Source organism: Bufo gargarizans, chromosome 7 (genome assembly GCF_014858855.1).
Source record: "Bufo gargarizans isolate SCDJY-AF-19 chromosome 7, ASM1485885v1, whole genome shotgun sequence".
In the NCBI taxonomy this organism is placed as follows: Eukaryota; Metazoa; Chordata; class Amphibia; order Anura; family Bufonidae; genus Bufo; species Bufo gargarizans.
In genome coordinates, this window is record NC_058086.1 from 47,430,222 (window position 1) to 47,446,918 (window position 16,697).

General features: G+C 44.8%; 1 protein-coding gene across 2 annotated transcripts in view; it reads right to left on the minus strand.

The window, feature by feature from the left end:
- The window catches only part of FGGY (FGGY carbohydrate kinase domain containing), a 162,240-nt gene that overhangs the window by 121,611 nt on the left and 23,932 nt on the right, over positions 1-16,697 (minus strand). For both annotated transcript variants that reach the window (XM_044301317.1, XM_044301316.1), the window contains exon 6: positions 926-1,041. In XM_044301317.1, coding sequence (XP_044157252.1) covers positions 926-1,041 — 116 coding nt within the window. The remainder of the gene's footprint in view (positions 1-925; positions 1,042-16,697) is intronic.

Sequence of the window (16,697 nt, forward strand, 5' to 3'; positions counted from 1 at the left end):
TTGTACATAGGAGCAGTATTATAGTAGTTATATTCTTGTACATAGGAGCAGTATTATAGTAGTTATATTCTTGTACATAGGAGGCAGTATTATAGTAGTTATATTCTTGTACATAGGGGCAGTATTATAGTAGTTATATTCTTGTACATAGGAGGCAGTATTATAGTAGTTATATTCTTGTACATAGGGGCAGTATTATAGTAGTTATATTCTTGTACATAGGAGCAGTATTATAGTAGTTATATTCTTGTACATGGAGGCAATGTTATAGTACTTTTACTTTACTGGGTGTCTTCTTTATTCCTTATTGGCACAGCGACTGATAAAATATTTTACAGATCCAGCGAGCATGACTTAGATTCTGTGTATAATAGATTATATGATGTTGTGGTGGAGAATGTGACAGGTTTATAGGTTAATATGCTGGGTGTTGATATCTTTATTTCAGTTTGTTTTGAACTTTATGGACAGAATCCGGAGCAGAACACGATCTGTTGCTGACCTAGACTCTGCAGCAGATGCTCTCACATCGCTTCCCCTTTCTTAACAACTTCCTTCCCTCTTTTACTGACTTCCTTTGCAGTTTTACTAAAAATGAAATAATATAAATACATCATCAACTCCAGACGGTTTATAACTCTGTGCAAGTGTGTCGAAATGTACCTTATATCAGGTGAGAGTTCATGTATTATAGCCAAATATGTAGCTCCCATAAGATGATAGAAAAAAAACATGTAACCCCCAAAATTACCTAAATAGAAGACATATCGGCCTCTGGATTCTTTTTATATTCAGTTATGGATTATCTTCATCTCCTCCAATCGTTGTGACTCCTTATGGCAGCCATTACTGTGCCCCAGCAGCGCTCCACAGTCACTGTCTGATATATCAGAGATATAAGAAGAATCTTCTAGTTGTTTCCTACCTATTTTTGAATAGTTGTCTTCTATAACATCTTCAAGACCAATCTCCTTCCAGAAACTGTCGTCCCATCCTCGATCTGAGGAGTACGTCCATTTACAGACCAGAGTGCAAAGAGATCTGAACAGAAAGCACATAACAGCAGGTATAATACAATGCAAGGGTTAATAACAGTAATCTAGACAAATATATGTATATGTCATTGTCCTGTACCCCAAGTGTCAGTGTCATTGTCCTGTACCCCGAGTGTCAGTGTCATTGTCCTGTCCCCCGAGTGTCATTATCCTGTCCCCCAAGTGTCAGTGTCATTATCCTGTCCCCCGAGTGTCAGTGTCATTATCCTGTACCCCAAGTGTCAGTGTCATTATCCTGTCCCCCAAGTGTCAGTGTCATTATCCTGTCCCCCAAGTGTCAGTGTCATTATCCTGTACCCCAAGTGTCAGTGTCATTATCCTGTCCCCCCAAGTGTCAGTGTCATTATCCTGTACCCCAAGTGTCATTATCCTGTACCCCGAGTGTCAGTGTCATTATCATGTACCCCAAGTGTCATTATCCTGTACCCCAAGTGTCAGTGTCATTATCCTGTCCCCCAAGTGTCAGTGTCATTATCCTGTATCCCAAGTGTCAGTGTCATTATCCTGTACCCCGAGTGTCAGTGTCATTATCCTGTACCCCAAGTGTCATTATCCTGTACCCCAAGTGTCAGTGTCATTATCCTGTACCCCAAGTGTCATTATCCTGTACCCCCAAGTGTCAGTGTCATTATCCTGTACCCCCAAGTGTCAGTGTCATTATCCTGTCCCCCAAGTGTCAGTGTCATTATCCTGTACCCCAAGTGTCAGTGTCATTATCCTGTACCCCAAGTGTTAGGCTACTTTCACACTAGCGTTCGATCAGATCCGTCTGCATTAAAATGGCAAAAAAAAGCTAAGTGTGAAAATAGCCTCGGACGGATCCGTCCAGACTTTCAATGTAAAGTCAATGGGGGACGGATCCGCTTGAAGATTGAGCCATATTGTGGCATCTTCAAACGGACATTGTAAGTCTGGACGGATCCGCACGCCTCCGCACGGCCAGGCGGACACCGTGCAAGCAGCGTTCAGCTGTCCGCCTGTCCGTGCGGAGGCGAGCGGAGCGGAGGCTGAACGCCGCCAGACTGATGCAGTCTGAGCGGATCCGCATCCATTCAGACTGCATCAGGGCTGGACGGAGGCGTTCGGGTCCGCTCGTGAGCCCCTTCAAACGGAGCTCACGAGCGGACCAACGAACGCTAGTGGGAAAGCAGCCTTAGTGTCATTATCCTGTACCCCGAGTGTCAGTGTCATTATCCTGTACCCCGAGTGTCAGTGTCATTATCCTGTACCCCAAGTGTCAGTGTCATTATCCTGTACCCCGAGTGTCAGTGTCATTATCCTGTACCCCAAGTGTCATTATCCTGCACCCCAAGTGTCAGTGTCATTATCCTGTACCCCGAGTGTCAGTGTCATTATCCTGTACCCCAAGTGTTAGTGTCATTATCCTGTACCCCAAGTGTCAGTGTCATTATCCTGTACCCCAAGTGTCAGTGTCATTATCCTGTACCCCGAGTGTCAGTGTCATTATCCTGTACCCCAAGTGTCATTATCCTGTACCCCAAGTGTCAGTGTCATTATCATGTACCGCAAGTGTCATTATCATGTACCCCAAGTGTCATTATCCTGTACCCCAAGTGTCATTATCCTGTACCCCAAGTGTCATTATCCTGTACCCCAAGTGTCATTATCCTGTACCCCAAGTGTCATTATCCTGTACCCCGAGTGTCAGTGTCATTATCCTGTACCCCAAGTGTCAGTGTCATTATCCTGTACCCCGAGTGTCAGTGTCATTATCCTGTACCCCAAGTGTCAGCGTCATTATCCTGTACCCCAAGTGTCAGTGTCATCCTGCTGTAACCTAGGATAATGAGGGAAACACTTATTCAATGGGTAATAGATCATTCAAGAGGTCCCAAAAATGATCGTTTCCCGACAGCAGGAGGACGAGCGATGGCATTAGTGATCACTGCTCCCTATACTGTGGAGGAGATCGCTGCATGTAAATGTGTCTCCTCCACTGATGAGCAGGTGATTTTCAGGAAGGAACGCTTTCCTCCCGACAATCGCCTGCTGTGTCGTCCCGCCTGTATATTAGAATCTTGTGGATAATTTACGTAGGACGAATGCTGCTGTATGTCCATTGTGCACCACGCAGTCCCACAGCAGCATCATTTCTCGACTTTTTCTTCATGTAATTCTTTTTTTTTTTTTTTATGACCATGATTTATTTAATTTGTTCACCAGACTGTGGATAATGTGAGCAGAAGCCGGAGACAAAGTGACAAGCCGTCCGCATGCATCTTTTATGATTCCGAAGTGACTAATTTAGAAAAATCAGAATGAAGTCTTTACATAAAAGGAGCTAATGGATTTCTTTGTAGTTTTAATTCGGAACTCACTGCAGGCCCCCCCCCCCCCCCCCTTCCTCCCATAAACATCAGTTTCATACCTGGGACGTGAAGGACCTCACTGTAGTATGTCATATATATAAAGTAACTCCATGATCCTGCGACATTATATTGTTACAAAGTGTTGAGCTGCCTGGACATTCAGAGAACAGCGCCCCTTGTGTCCGTATTATCATGGATAAAATATACACCGGGGAGTGAGCAGGAATCTACATGATTTACATAATGTACAGTCTGCAGTACAAAAAGAAATCTGTCCGTTCCTGGGAAAGCTGACCACTAATATGGCCATCAAGACTATAGAGCTGATGGGCCCATATCATTCAGAAACGAGCAAAGCTGGTTAACCGACCCGACTACCCATCCTCCATGCTGATGATGACTGTCAGTTGTGCTCTCGAAGGCGCCATCGCCCAGCTGTAGACCATTGTACCAGGTTATGAAGTAGTACATATCCTGCCTCTATAGAATCGCCATTCAAAACCACAGAAAAGATGACTGAGACTTGTAACATTAACCATATAGGTTGTCACCCAGCTTTCCCAGACGCAGATATCACCATGATGTTTTTAATTTTTTTAATTTTAGGGAAAAGTGCAACGCTCGAGATTTCTGCTGACAGCTGACATAAATACCACGATACATCTCCTGCTTCTCATCATTACAAAGCTGGCTGCCTGCAGCCACCACTAGGGGGAGCTCAGTGCATAGGAATTTAGGCAGTTATTATCGACTGAAATGGAAGCTGTAATAAGTCATTTGGTGGCTGCGTGAAAATTTTCACATTTGAAAGAAGAGGAGGATTTCAATGCTGGGGCCATTTGTAAATAAATACAATAAATAAATATTTGTGTGATGGAATAGAAAAAAAAACCCTGTAAATTCCACCATTGTTTTTTGGGTTACATGTTTATAACGATCACCATAGGATAAAAATGACACGATGAATTTATTGTGCGGGTCAGTACAATTACGGTGATGTCACCTTTATTATTATTTTCATGTTTTACTATGTTCAAACAATTATAACAACCTTTAAAAAAAATCCTTCGTGTTGTCATGTCCTGACACCCACGGCTCTTTTTTTTTTTCGGTCCACGCAGCTGTGTGGGGGCCCATTTTTTGAGGACCGAGCTGACGATTATATTGGCATCCTTTAGGCGCACATACGAATTTTTGATAACTTTTTATTTATATGTTAGGAGAAATTACCAAAAAACAGCAATTCTGTAATTGAGAGTATTTTTTTTTAAGGCGCTCACTGTACGTAAAATTTTGGCTGTGGCAATACCAATTATGTTTATTCTTTATAGTTTTCCTCTAGATGATAAACTGGAAAGGGGTTTTTAATTTAAGGTTTCTGTTCTATTTTTTGAATATTTTTTAAAACATTTTTTATATATTTAGATTTTTTTTTTTTGTCCCCTTAGAGAATTTGAACCTGTGAACCTTCAATCACTTGTACATCACATTGCCATACTTCTGCAACCTTACCTGCATCTTCCTAGACCCATGGTTGCTATTGAGTGTGGCATCTGTGGGGTTAAATGGCCAGGATTGGAGTCATCTCCGATCTCAACGGTTGCAGGCAGGTGCCAGGTTTCTCATAAAGCTATATATCAATCTGCTCTCCTCCTCCTGCTCTATAATCTGCAGATTGCACTGCATTTTTAATATTATAGGGTCCCTTTAAGGAGCAGAACTACTGAATACTTCAAATACATTCTTGTCAGCGGAAAATAAAAATTTCCTCTTATTTCACCATTGTAAAAGTACTGCACGCGGCAGCGACGGCACCAAGTATCCTGTGGTTTCACAATGACCCGGAATGTGCTCACATCACCCATCCGATCTGGTCTCGGGAGAAGGTTGCACACTTCTTACAGCATGATACGCGCGGAGTTAAGTAGGGACATGAGACGGGGATTAATATTCAGGAATCCTCAGCCACTTGGAGGAAATTTGGTTTTGCAGAATTTCAGCCGCTGCAAGTTTTCAATTATAGACAGATCCGGTGCCAAGGATAAAAAGAAATCTCTATGTTACTCCATGAGGGCGCCGATTACCAAGCGGTGGAGCCGAGAAATTTCGACCATTATTTGGGTTTCCACATTTTTATAGCTGGAAATTTTTGCATATGCCGCTTTGGAGAGGAAGGGGTCATGGCCTTAAAGTGCACGGAAAGCGAAGGGTGGATGGACGCTTGTACCAGCGCTGCACTGGGCACAGTATGGGCATTGTCTGCTGAACCAGGAGAGACACAGACGGCAGAGGGTCCCTGTACAAGAACACAATGGGCACCCCGGGCACTAAACTCAACATCAATCACCCTCTTTCCATAGGATGTAGCTATAGGGGGTGCCGGGGGAGCAGTGCCACCCAAACTGTGGTGCCAGAAAGGGTCAGTATTACTGATGGCTCATGGTAGGTGAGGACCCTTTTACTTTTTTGCATTAGAGCCCAGAAGCACCAAGATATAGCTCTGCGGTACCCCTTATAACTCTCTAGAAGCCCCCTAGTAACCGTCGGTCTGACTCCCTGCAATCTAAGGGCATACAGTACCTCCCAAGTTCTGAAAACTGCAAACAGGACAATCAGTGCGGCACGGGTAGCGTGCCACGGTAATTGTATTATTACTAAGCCACGGCTCTAGCCCCGCCCAAAGCATAACGATACACACCCAATCCCCTTAAAGGGGTTGTCTCATCATAGACAATGGGGGCATATCGCTAGGATATGCCCCCATTGTCTGATTGGTGCGGATCCCACCACTGGGACCCACACCTATATTGAGAACGGAGCCCCGCAAGTTGGTGGCTGGAGGACTCCGCTCCGGCCACCACCAAGCCGGCTCCCCATAGAAGTGAATAGGAGAGTACTGCGCATGCGTGGCCACCGCTCCCATTCACTTCTATGGGCTCAACAAAAATAGCCGAGCCAGCGCTCAGCTATTTTCGCCGGCCCCATAGAAAATGGATGGAGGGCGGCTGCGCGTGTACAGTGTGCGCCCTCCTTCACTTTTAGGGCACTGTTCTTGATATAGGTGCGGGTCCCAGCAGTGGATAGTAATTATTCCCCCTTTGTTCTCCCTTCACAGTAGTAATACCCACATTGTGCCACCTTCACAGTAGTAATATCCACATTGTGCCACCTTCACAGTAGTAATACCCACATTGTGCCACCTTCACAGTAGTAATGCCACATTGTGCCCCCTTCACAGTGGTAATACTCACATTGTGCCCCCATCATAGTAGTAATGCCACCTTGTGCCTCTTCACAGTAGTAATAACCACATTGTGCCCCCTTCACAGTAGTAATATCAACATTGTGCCCTATTCACAGCAATGCCCATATTGTGCCCCATTCACAGTAATGTTCACATTGTGCCCCTTCACAGTAGTAATACCCACATTGTGCCCCCTTCACAGTACTAATAAACACATTGTGCCCTCTTTACAGTACTAATAAACACATTGTGCCCTCTTTACAGTACTAATAAACACATTGTGCCCTCTTTACAGTACTAATAAACACATTGTGCCCTCTCTGCCCACATTGTGCCCTCTTCACAGTAGTAATGCCCACATTGTGTCCTCTTTACAGTAGTAATGCCCACATTGTGCCCTCTTTACAGTAGTAATGCCCACATTATGCCCTCTTCACAGATGTTATACCCATATTGTGCCCCCTTCACAGTAGTAATTCCAGATGTGTCCCCTTCACAGTAATTATGCTCACATGTTCCTCATTCACAGCAGTTATGCCCAGATATTCCACCACTTTATAGTAGCTATGCACAGATGTGCCCTTCTTTATAGTAGCTATGCACAGATGTGCCCCCTTTATAGTAGTTATGCCCACATCCTCTGCCTCTTCTACTTTTTGTAAATTTGCAAGAAACAGAGAAGAAGGGACATATATATGTATATACTGTACCCTCTTCGGTAGCAATACTTATCTCTTATCCACAGGATTGGGATAAGTGTCTGACAGGTGGGAGTCCGACCACTGTGACCGCCACTGGTCATGAAAATGGGACTCCCGTCTTCCCCCATGGGTGGTCACACATATCCACTGAACACAAAACCCCCATTCTCCTCATTAGTGAGGGTCCCAGCCATCAGACCCCACTGATCAGATACTTATTCTGTGGGATGGGAATACCCCTTTAAGGTTTTGCCCTTTCATAAAGTACTGATAATGTACAGAGAACATATACAGTCACTGACCATCAGCGGCTGTATAATGTGTGCGCCCCCTGGGATATATGGCGGGTCTTGTTCCCTGTATTGATCTTGTCTATGTTTTTCAGGTGACAGGTTTGTTTCTATGAACGTATCGAGTGACCGGACAGTGAGAACCTGCACCTCAGAGGAGGACTTCAAAGTTCTAGCTCTTGTAATGGTTCTAACAAGCGCCGGACGAGCACAAGACGGAAAGGTCACGAGCAGCGAGGTGGCATTACCACAAAGATATTGTATAATGTAGAGAGAATCTAAATCGCACATCCTCATTCCTATACTTCTGATACAACAACTGTTTGCAATTTGCAGCATTTCTTTTGATACAACATGGCTGTACAGCACTAGTATCAATCATTTGCCGTGCACTATTAAGAGGCATTAGTATACAGTTTGATCAAAGCATAGGCCCACTTACCGCGACAAGGTTGCCTCTTGTTAAGTGGGGACCTACTCTAACCATAGCGCGGCGCCTTGCGGCGACCACCGCGCCTCCACACTGCTCCAGCAGGCAACGGGATCCAACAGCCACACCGCGGCCCCACCGTACGGCAGAGCCACCCAGGCCTCGGATCCCATCGCTCCACCAGCACGGCACAGGAATGAGGATGTGCGATTTAGATTCTCTCTACATTATACAATTTATATGCTTTCACTTCTTTTTCCCCCCTCTGAGTCAGCACTCCTCCCCATGTGACAGGTGCTTTTAATTAGCAGAAGTCTGCAAAGGGTCTTATAATTCCTACCACATCTCAGTTGGAGTTCCTGAGAAGCCGTGAACAGGTGATCCCTTTGCACCAGTTCACATGCGGCGCTGGACGGTGGCCGTCGCTGCTTCTGTGCTGTGCTGGTGGAGCGATGGGATCCGAGGCCTAGGTGGCTCCGCCGTATAGTGGGGCCGCGGTGTGGCTGCTGGATCCCATTGCCTGCTGGAGCGGTGTGGAGGCGCGGTGGTCGCCGCACGGTTAGAGTAGGTCCCCACTTAACAAGAGGCAACCTTGTTGCAGTAAGTGGGCCTATGCTCTTTGATCAAACTGTATACTAATGCCTCTTAATAGTGCACAGCAAATGATTGATACTAGTGCTGTACAGCCATGTTGTATCAAAAGAAATGCTGCAAATTGCAAACAGTTGTTGCATCAGAAGTATAGGAATGAGGATGTGCGATTTAGATTCTCTCTACATAATATAATTACCACAAAGATAGTGCCCCCCTAATTACCTCCAGGGTAGTATACATTAAACCAGCTGTACATATAATGGTGTGGATACATATAATTATATACAGGAGATACCCAGGTTATACCAGCATGGCCCATATCACTACATACAAGAAGATGTATAACTTATACCAGCTGTACAGACAGTCCGGTCCATAAATATTGGGACACGGACACAATTCTAACATTTTTGGCTCTATACACCACCACAATGGATTTGAAATGAAACAAACAAGATGTGCTTTACCTGCAGACTGTCAGCTTTACCTGCAGACTGTCAGCTGTAATTTGAGGGTATTTACATCCAAATCAGGTGAACGGTGCAGGAATTACAGCAGTTTGCATCTGTGCCTCCCACTTGTTAAGGGACCAGAAGTAATGGGACAATTGTCTCCTCAGCTGTTCCATGGCCGGGTGTGTGTTATTCCCTCATTATCCCAATTACAATGAGCAGATACAAGGTCCAGAGGTCATTTCCAGTCTGATATCTGCATTTGGAATCTGTTGCTGTAAACTCTCAAGATGAGATCCAAAGAGCGGTCACTATCAGTGAAGCCATCATTAGGCTGAAGAACACAACAAACCCATCAGAGAGATGGCAGAAACATTAGGCGCGGCCAAAACAACTGTTTGGAACATTCTTAAAAAGAAGGAACGCATCGGTGAGCTCAGCAACACCAAAAGACCCGGAAGACCACGGAAAACAACTGTGGTGGATGACCGAAGAATTATTTCCCTGGTAAAGAAAACGCCCTTCACAACAGTTGGCCAGATCAAGAACACTCTCCAGGAGGTAGGTGTATGTGTGTCAAAGTCAACCATCAGGAGAAGACTTCACCAGAGTGAATGCAGAGGGTTCACCACAAGATGGAAACCATTGGTGAGCCTCAAAAACAGGAAGGCCAGATTAGAGTTTGCCAAACGACATCTAAAAAAGCCTTCACAGTTCTGGAACAACATCCTATGGACAGATGAGACCAAGATCAACTTGTACCAGAGTGATGAGAAGAGAAGAGTATGGAGAAGGAAAGGAACTGCTCATGAGCCTAAGCATACCCCCTCATCAGTGAAGCATGGTGGTGGTAGTGTCATGGCCTGGGCATGTATGGCTGCCAATGGAACTGGTTCTCTTGTGTTTATTGATGATGTGACTGCTGACAAAAGCAGCAGGAGGAATTCTGAAGTGTTTCGGGCAATATTATCTACTCATATTCAGCCCAATGCTTCAGAACTGATTGGACGGCGCTTCACAGTGCAGATGGACAATGACCCAAAGCATACTGCAAAAGCAACCAAAGAGTTTCTTAAGGGAAAGAAGTGGAATGTTATGCAATGGCCGAGTCAATCACCGGACCTGAATCCGATTGAGCATTTCACTTGCTGAAGACAAAACTGAAGGGAAAAAGCCCCAAGAACAAGCAGGAACTGAAGACAGTGGCAGTAGAGGCCGGGCAGAGCATCACCAGGGATGAGACCAGCGTCTGGTGATGTCTATGCGTTCCAGACTTCAGGCTGTAATTGACTGCAAAGGATTTGCAACTAAGTATTAAAAAGTGAAAGTTTGATTTATGATTATTATTCTGTCCCATTACTTGTGGTCCCTTAACAAGTGGGAGGCACAGATGCAAACTGTTGTAATTTCTGCACCGTTCACCTGATCTGGATGTAAATCCCCTCAAATTAAAGCTGACAGTCTGCAGGTAAAGCTGACAGTCTGCAGGTAAAGCTGACAGTCTGCAGGTAAAGCTGACAGTCTGCAGGGAAAGCTGACAGTCTGCAGGTAAAGCTGACAGTCTGCAGGTAAAGCTGACAGTCTGCAGGGAAAGCACATCTTGTCCGTTTCATTTCACATCCATTGTGGTGGTGTATAGAGCCAAAAATGTCAGAATTGTTTCCATGTCCCAATATTTATGGACCTGACTGTATATACCGTATATTTCGCCCCATAAGACGCCGTTTTTTTTCCACCATAATGGAAGCGCTCATTAGTTTCGGGATGGCTCTGTACTCACCGCTTCCTGGTCCTCGACTGTCGGCTGTGAAGGCTGCGCACAGCGCAAGGGCGCTCTGTGACCTCACGCTGTGCGCGTAGGTTCCCAGCACAGCCGACAACAGGATGAAGAGAATCGCAATGTAGGTGAGGAGCGGCGGCATCCTGGAGTAGGAGAGGTAAGTGGGCTTTTTATTTTGTAATCAGAGCCAATGAGGTCTGAATGGAGTCTTATTTATATTGGGGCTAGTGTTGATCGGTGCTCTACCGAGCTCCTGAGCACAATGGAAGTCAATGGGAGACCCCGAGCATTAAACCAGGCTCCCCCTGCTCTGAAGAGGGGAGGGCGTCTGGTTCATAGGAAAAGGTCAGAAATTGATGGAAACACCAGTGAAATGGTTCGGGAACAGCATGGGGAGGATGTCTGGATCCAGCTTAGACTCCCATAATTATATATAGGAGATACCCGGGTTATACCAGCTGTAGATATACAGTATAATTATATACAGGAGATGCCCGGGTTATACCAGCTGTACATATATACAGGAGATGCCCGGGTTATACCAGCTGTAGATATACAGTATAATTATATACAGGAGATGCCCGGGTTATACCAGCTGTACATATATACAGGAGATGCCTGGGTTATACCAGCTGTAGATATACAGTATAATTATATACAGGAGATGCCCGGGTTATACCAGCTGTACATATACAGTATAATTATATACAGGAGATGCCCGGGTTATGCCAGCTGTAGATATACAGTATAATTATATACAGGAGATGCCAGGGTTATACCAGCTGTAGATATACAGTATAATTATATACAGGAGATGCCGGGGTTATACCAGCTGTAGATATACAGTATAATTATATACAGGAGATGCCCGGGTTATACCAGCTGTAGATATACAGGAGATGCCCGGGTTATACCAGCTGTAGATATACAGTATAATTATATACAGGAGATGCCCGGGTTATACCAGCTGTAGATATACAGTATAGTTATATACAGGAGATGCCCGGGTTATACCAGCTGTAGATATACAGTATAATTATATACAGGAGATGCCCGGGTTATACCAGCTGTAGATATACAGTATAGTTATATACAGGAGATGCCCGGGTTATACCAGCTGTAGATATACAGTATAGTTATATACAGGAGATGCCCGGGTTATACCAGCTGTAGATATACAGTATAGTTATATACAGGAGATGCCCGGGTTATACCAGCTGTAGATATACAGTATAGTTATATACAGGAGATGCCCGGGTTATACCAGCTGTAGATATACAGTATAATTATATACAGGAGATGCCCGGGTTATACCAGCTGTAGTTAAACAGTATAGTTATATACAGGAGATGCCCGGGTTATACCAGCTGTAGTTAAACAGTATAGTTATATACAGGAGATGCCCGGGTTATACCAGCTGTAGATATACAGTATAATTATATACAGGAGATGCCCGGGTTATACCAGCTGTAGATATACAGTATAATTATATACAGGAGATGCCCGGGTTATACCAGCTGTAGATATACAGTATAATTATATACAGGAGATGCCCGGGTTATACCAGCTGTAGATATACAGTATAGTTATATACAGGAGATGCCCGGGTTATACCAGCTGTAGATATACAGTATAGTTATATACAGGAGATGCCCGGGTTATACCAGCTGTAGATATTTTATGATTCCTTCCTGAAGCTATTTCTTCTCTCTTGGTCTCCTGTCCTCGCAGCACAATGGGCACTTTTTCTCGCCCCTCGCCCTGATGAGGTGTCAGACACCTTCCCTTGGTTCCTTCTTACGTTCCTGGCAGAAGGAACTCACTAAAATATTTGTTAGGAATATTCTGTTTGGAAGGGAGACAATGAGGCTGTATGTTACTCCACAAATGGTGGCCGGGCTGGCAGAGGCTTTGAATCCGCCTTAATGCACAATCACAGTCTGCTTATAAACTCTTTTTCAATATTTCTGCTAGCAGTCAGGGAATGGACACATTCTCGCTTACACTGAAACGCTGAAAGCCTATCCTGACTTTGTCTTGCTTAGGATTTGTTACAGTCCAGTAATTCTCAACTTTATTACCACAGGGGAACCCTTGAATGGTTTTCCCCCCTGAGCACCCTTACGAGCTATCCAGTGGCGTACATAGAGGAGTAAGGGCCCCATAGCAAGGATCAAACCCGGACCCCCCAGGGGTTCAGAAGGGGTTCTGCCTAAACCATTTTTCCACTGCATCATTTGCTAAAAGTTGTTTCTTTAGAGGGTAAAGTCCTGATCACGTTTTCACCCCCAGTAGAAGAGGGGATAATCCCAACTAAGACTGGGCCCCCTCTTGGCCTGGGCCCCACAGCAGTCGCATGGTTTGCCGCTATGGTAGCTACACCCCTGGAGCTGTCCTATCTCAAAGAATCATGAAGTGTGCGAGGGGACAGATGTGTGAGCAGGATCATGACAGGACGGGGACGTGTCCTGAAGCTCCTCATCTTCAATGCAGATGTGATCCTGGTGGTTTCTTATGTGACTGAGGAGACCTTGCTCCCCTTAGGCAGCAGGACCTGAGTGCATTTTGGGGACAAGGTGGTGCCCTAGGTAGGTGCCTACCTTGCCTATCCATTGTTCCTGCCCTAGCAGCAGTTACTTCTGTACCCCTATAGCTTTACACTTGGGTCAGGATGATTTCTCGTCCTCTGAAGATAAAGAATGTGTGTTGATATTCACTGACAGCAAGCAGAGATCTTGAAAGTGGTGAGCTTTTTCAATGAAAATATTCCAACTCACTTTTACCGATTGCTCCTAGAGAAATAGAAAGAGGATATTTGCCAATTAAAGTTTTTAGGCAACAATTAATGTCGACGTCCAGTAGAAAAAGGGTTGCGGTCTAGGAGACATGAAACGCGTGAAACCCAGCTTTTTATATTGCAATGATCAAGCTTCACTTGACGAGTCCTGACGAAGAGAAGCCAGAAAAAAGAAAAATATGTCAAATAAAGTGAAGAGAATCAGCGCGTTTCAATCCCTGAGATCACTCCTCCAAAATAGACAAAGGGCGCGAGGCGATCTCAAGTTTCATATCTTGTATAGAGCAAGATGAAAAGCTGTCAGTAAGCTGCATTAGCGCGAGGGGAGCGGGAGGGGTACAGGGAACGGGGCTCGGATTTCACAGTTTCACATGATATCGAAACTCGTCTTAAGAACGCTTCCCACAGAACCTCGTTTAATTGTTTATCAAGTAGCCATTGCTTTGTCAAATTAAGACTCATTGCCGAGGCTGAGATTCGGGGATGACTTCATCCTTGGCTGCCATAATGTCCGCCTGCCAGGAATATCTCTGCAGCCTCTCCCCTCGTGAAGCGTCTGGCCGTACAATGCACGTTCGGGGCATCAACAAACAGCGCGGCGGTGCGAATCCGAGGATACAAGGGCATGGGGGCGAAACAATGTAAAGGGGCCCTCTAGTCAGCAGGGCTGGATCTATAGGGGGTGCACTAGTAGTATATATGGCACATGGTAGGTGGGGTGTTGCACATTTTGTACTGGGGCCCCAGAGCTTTATATTACACCTCTGTATCTCAATCTACAGAACAATGGAGCAAGTACCCAGAAATAACGCAGTTGCCCCCCCCCCTAAGCAGAAGGTTGAGTGCTGCAAAGCATTATGGTCCTTAGGTCAAGGCCATGAAATAAAGCTTAGAGGGGTGAATGTTGTTTGCTTGCCCCCAATATATGGATACAGAGGGGCTTTTTTCCTCCATTTACAAGTACAAATTGCCCTGAACAATAAAAAGACTGATTAGGTCCTTGGTGCATAAACACCTGTCAAATTCTGCAAATCTTCATGAATCGATGGGTGAAAACTTCCACCCGAAATGCTGAAACTGGGTAAATCCACAGCACAAATCCCCAGTTTGCTACAATGTATCAATGCAGACAAAATGTATCAATCTGTTCGTCTTTAAGAAGTTTGTCTGGACTGGATACAATTGTAACAATTTTAGACCCATGAGAATAATAGTCCTCTGCCCCTTTATATAAATATGTAGGTTTCCATTCACAGAGAGCAAGCAGATGTATTATTGATAATGGTGAAGAATTGAAGCACAATGTATAATGGAAAGTTACCATCTTTTGTTCATAAAATGGTTTAGATTTGTTTGCGGAAGACCGGAGAACGCCTTTAAGGGGACACTAGACATCACCCTGGACAATTCCATTAAAGATGACCTCTTTAATGGAGATGACTTTATGTTGTGCTGTTCCTTTATTATGCCTTCTAGAAGTTATGTATGAATTACTAGCCGTTTGCAATTAAGGTCCAGATGGGTGTCACCAATGGGGGGGGGGGGGGGGTCCTAGCACAGTCTGGCACTGGCAACACTGATTGGATAGTGGCAGACTGTGCAGGGACACACCCAATTGGTAACACCCATCTGGACCTTTACTGCAAACAGCTAACCATTCATTCATAACTTCTAGTAGGAATAATAGAGGAATGATTTAACACAGAGTTCTAAGAATAGATGCTCCAGAATGGTTATTACATGGGGAATAATGTAAGTAGTTACTAAAGCATAGATGTCAGGTGAGGTGTCGGCACCTCTTTAAATGCTATATTATTTGAAATAAGCAGCTGCAGGAACCTCTGGCACCGCTTATCTTGAGAGTAAGAATCAGATTACCTGGCAGCTTCCAAAGCCTGTAGACTATGGAAGTGTAATGTTTATGAGCAGCTCTCACCCCAAGCATGTAGGCGCACATATTATAGCAGAGTAATTGCAGCATATCCAATGCCCGGGATAGAGTAATACATGAAATGTCGAGACCTGGAATCCTGTAACATGAGCTGAGCAGCGGCTCAGACAGTATGTTAATAATGAGACTGTCAGGACCCCGGCTGTAGTGTGAGATTACCTTACAGTCGGGCTCTTAAACCATTGTTGTTAATAAGACAGACTTAGCACAACTTTTGAAGTTCCAGATATAAAGAGACACATGGGAAGGCAGCAAATACCTCGCCGCTGATCCGACCGGGACGCCTCAAGGATCCGGTAAAATCAGAGCGCAGATGAAGAAAATATCACTGGTGTCAGACACAACAACGTAAAGCGATTCTGAACTGTCTTATAACCGCCGGGATAGACGGAATGTACATATGGATGTAGCAGAGCTGAGTGAGTCGTTTATAAAAGTTGAGCACAAATTAGGCCAGAAAAGAGTATATGGTTTTTACCAAAATTGGTGATTTAGACACCGGTCTAGAAAAAGGGAGCAGTGGTGAAGAGGAGTAAAACTGTATGAAAGGCATATGCCAGCAGGGGCGGACTGGGAACTTAAAGTGGCCCTGGAAAAAATACTAAAAGTGGCCCCGTTTTGTAGTTGGGTTCAAATTGATGGCTGGCGGGGCCAGCAGCACATTATACCGCCCCAACAGAGCCAAATACCACAGTCCATCACAAAATACTGCCGCTAGCTGCACAAAATACATCCCCAAAAACTTCCACTGATCTGCCGTGAGGAGGGTTCAGACGCCCCTGCCCCCCTGGGAAATTTCCCTGTAATGTCTATGGCCAATCCGCCCCTGAGTGCCAGCTTGTAAATTCAGGTCTAGAACCTCAACTTTCAGACTTTTTGGATTTCCGAGATTGGATGTCTGCAGAGGCCAGTCTCAGCCAGACAGCGAGACTGTGATAGTTTAGCTCAAATTCCGGATTATTGGAATTTTTCTGAAATGCTATTGTCTAACTTGCTTCTGTGGTAACCTGCGGATCTGCGGTCCAAATCCCATAGTTTTTGGTTTCCACCCAGAACTTTTTATGTCACAGAAC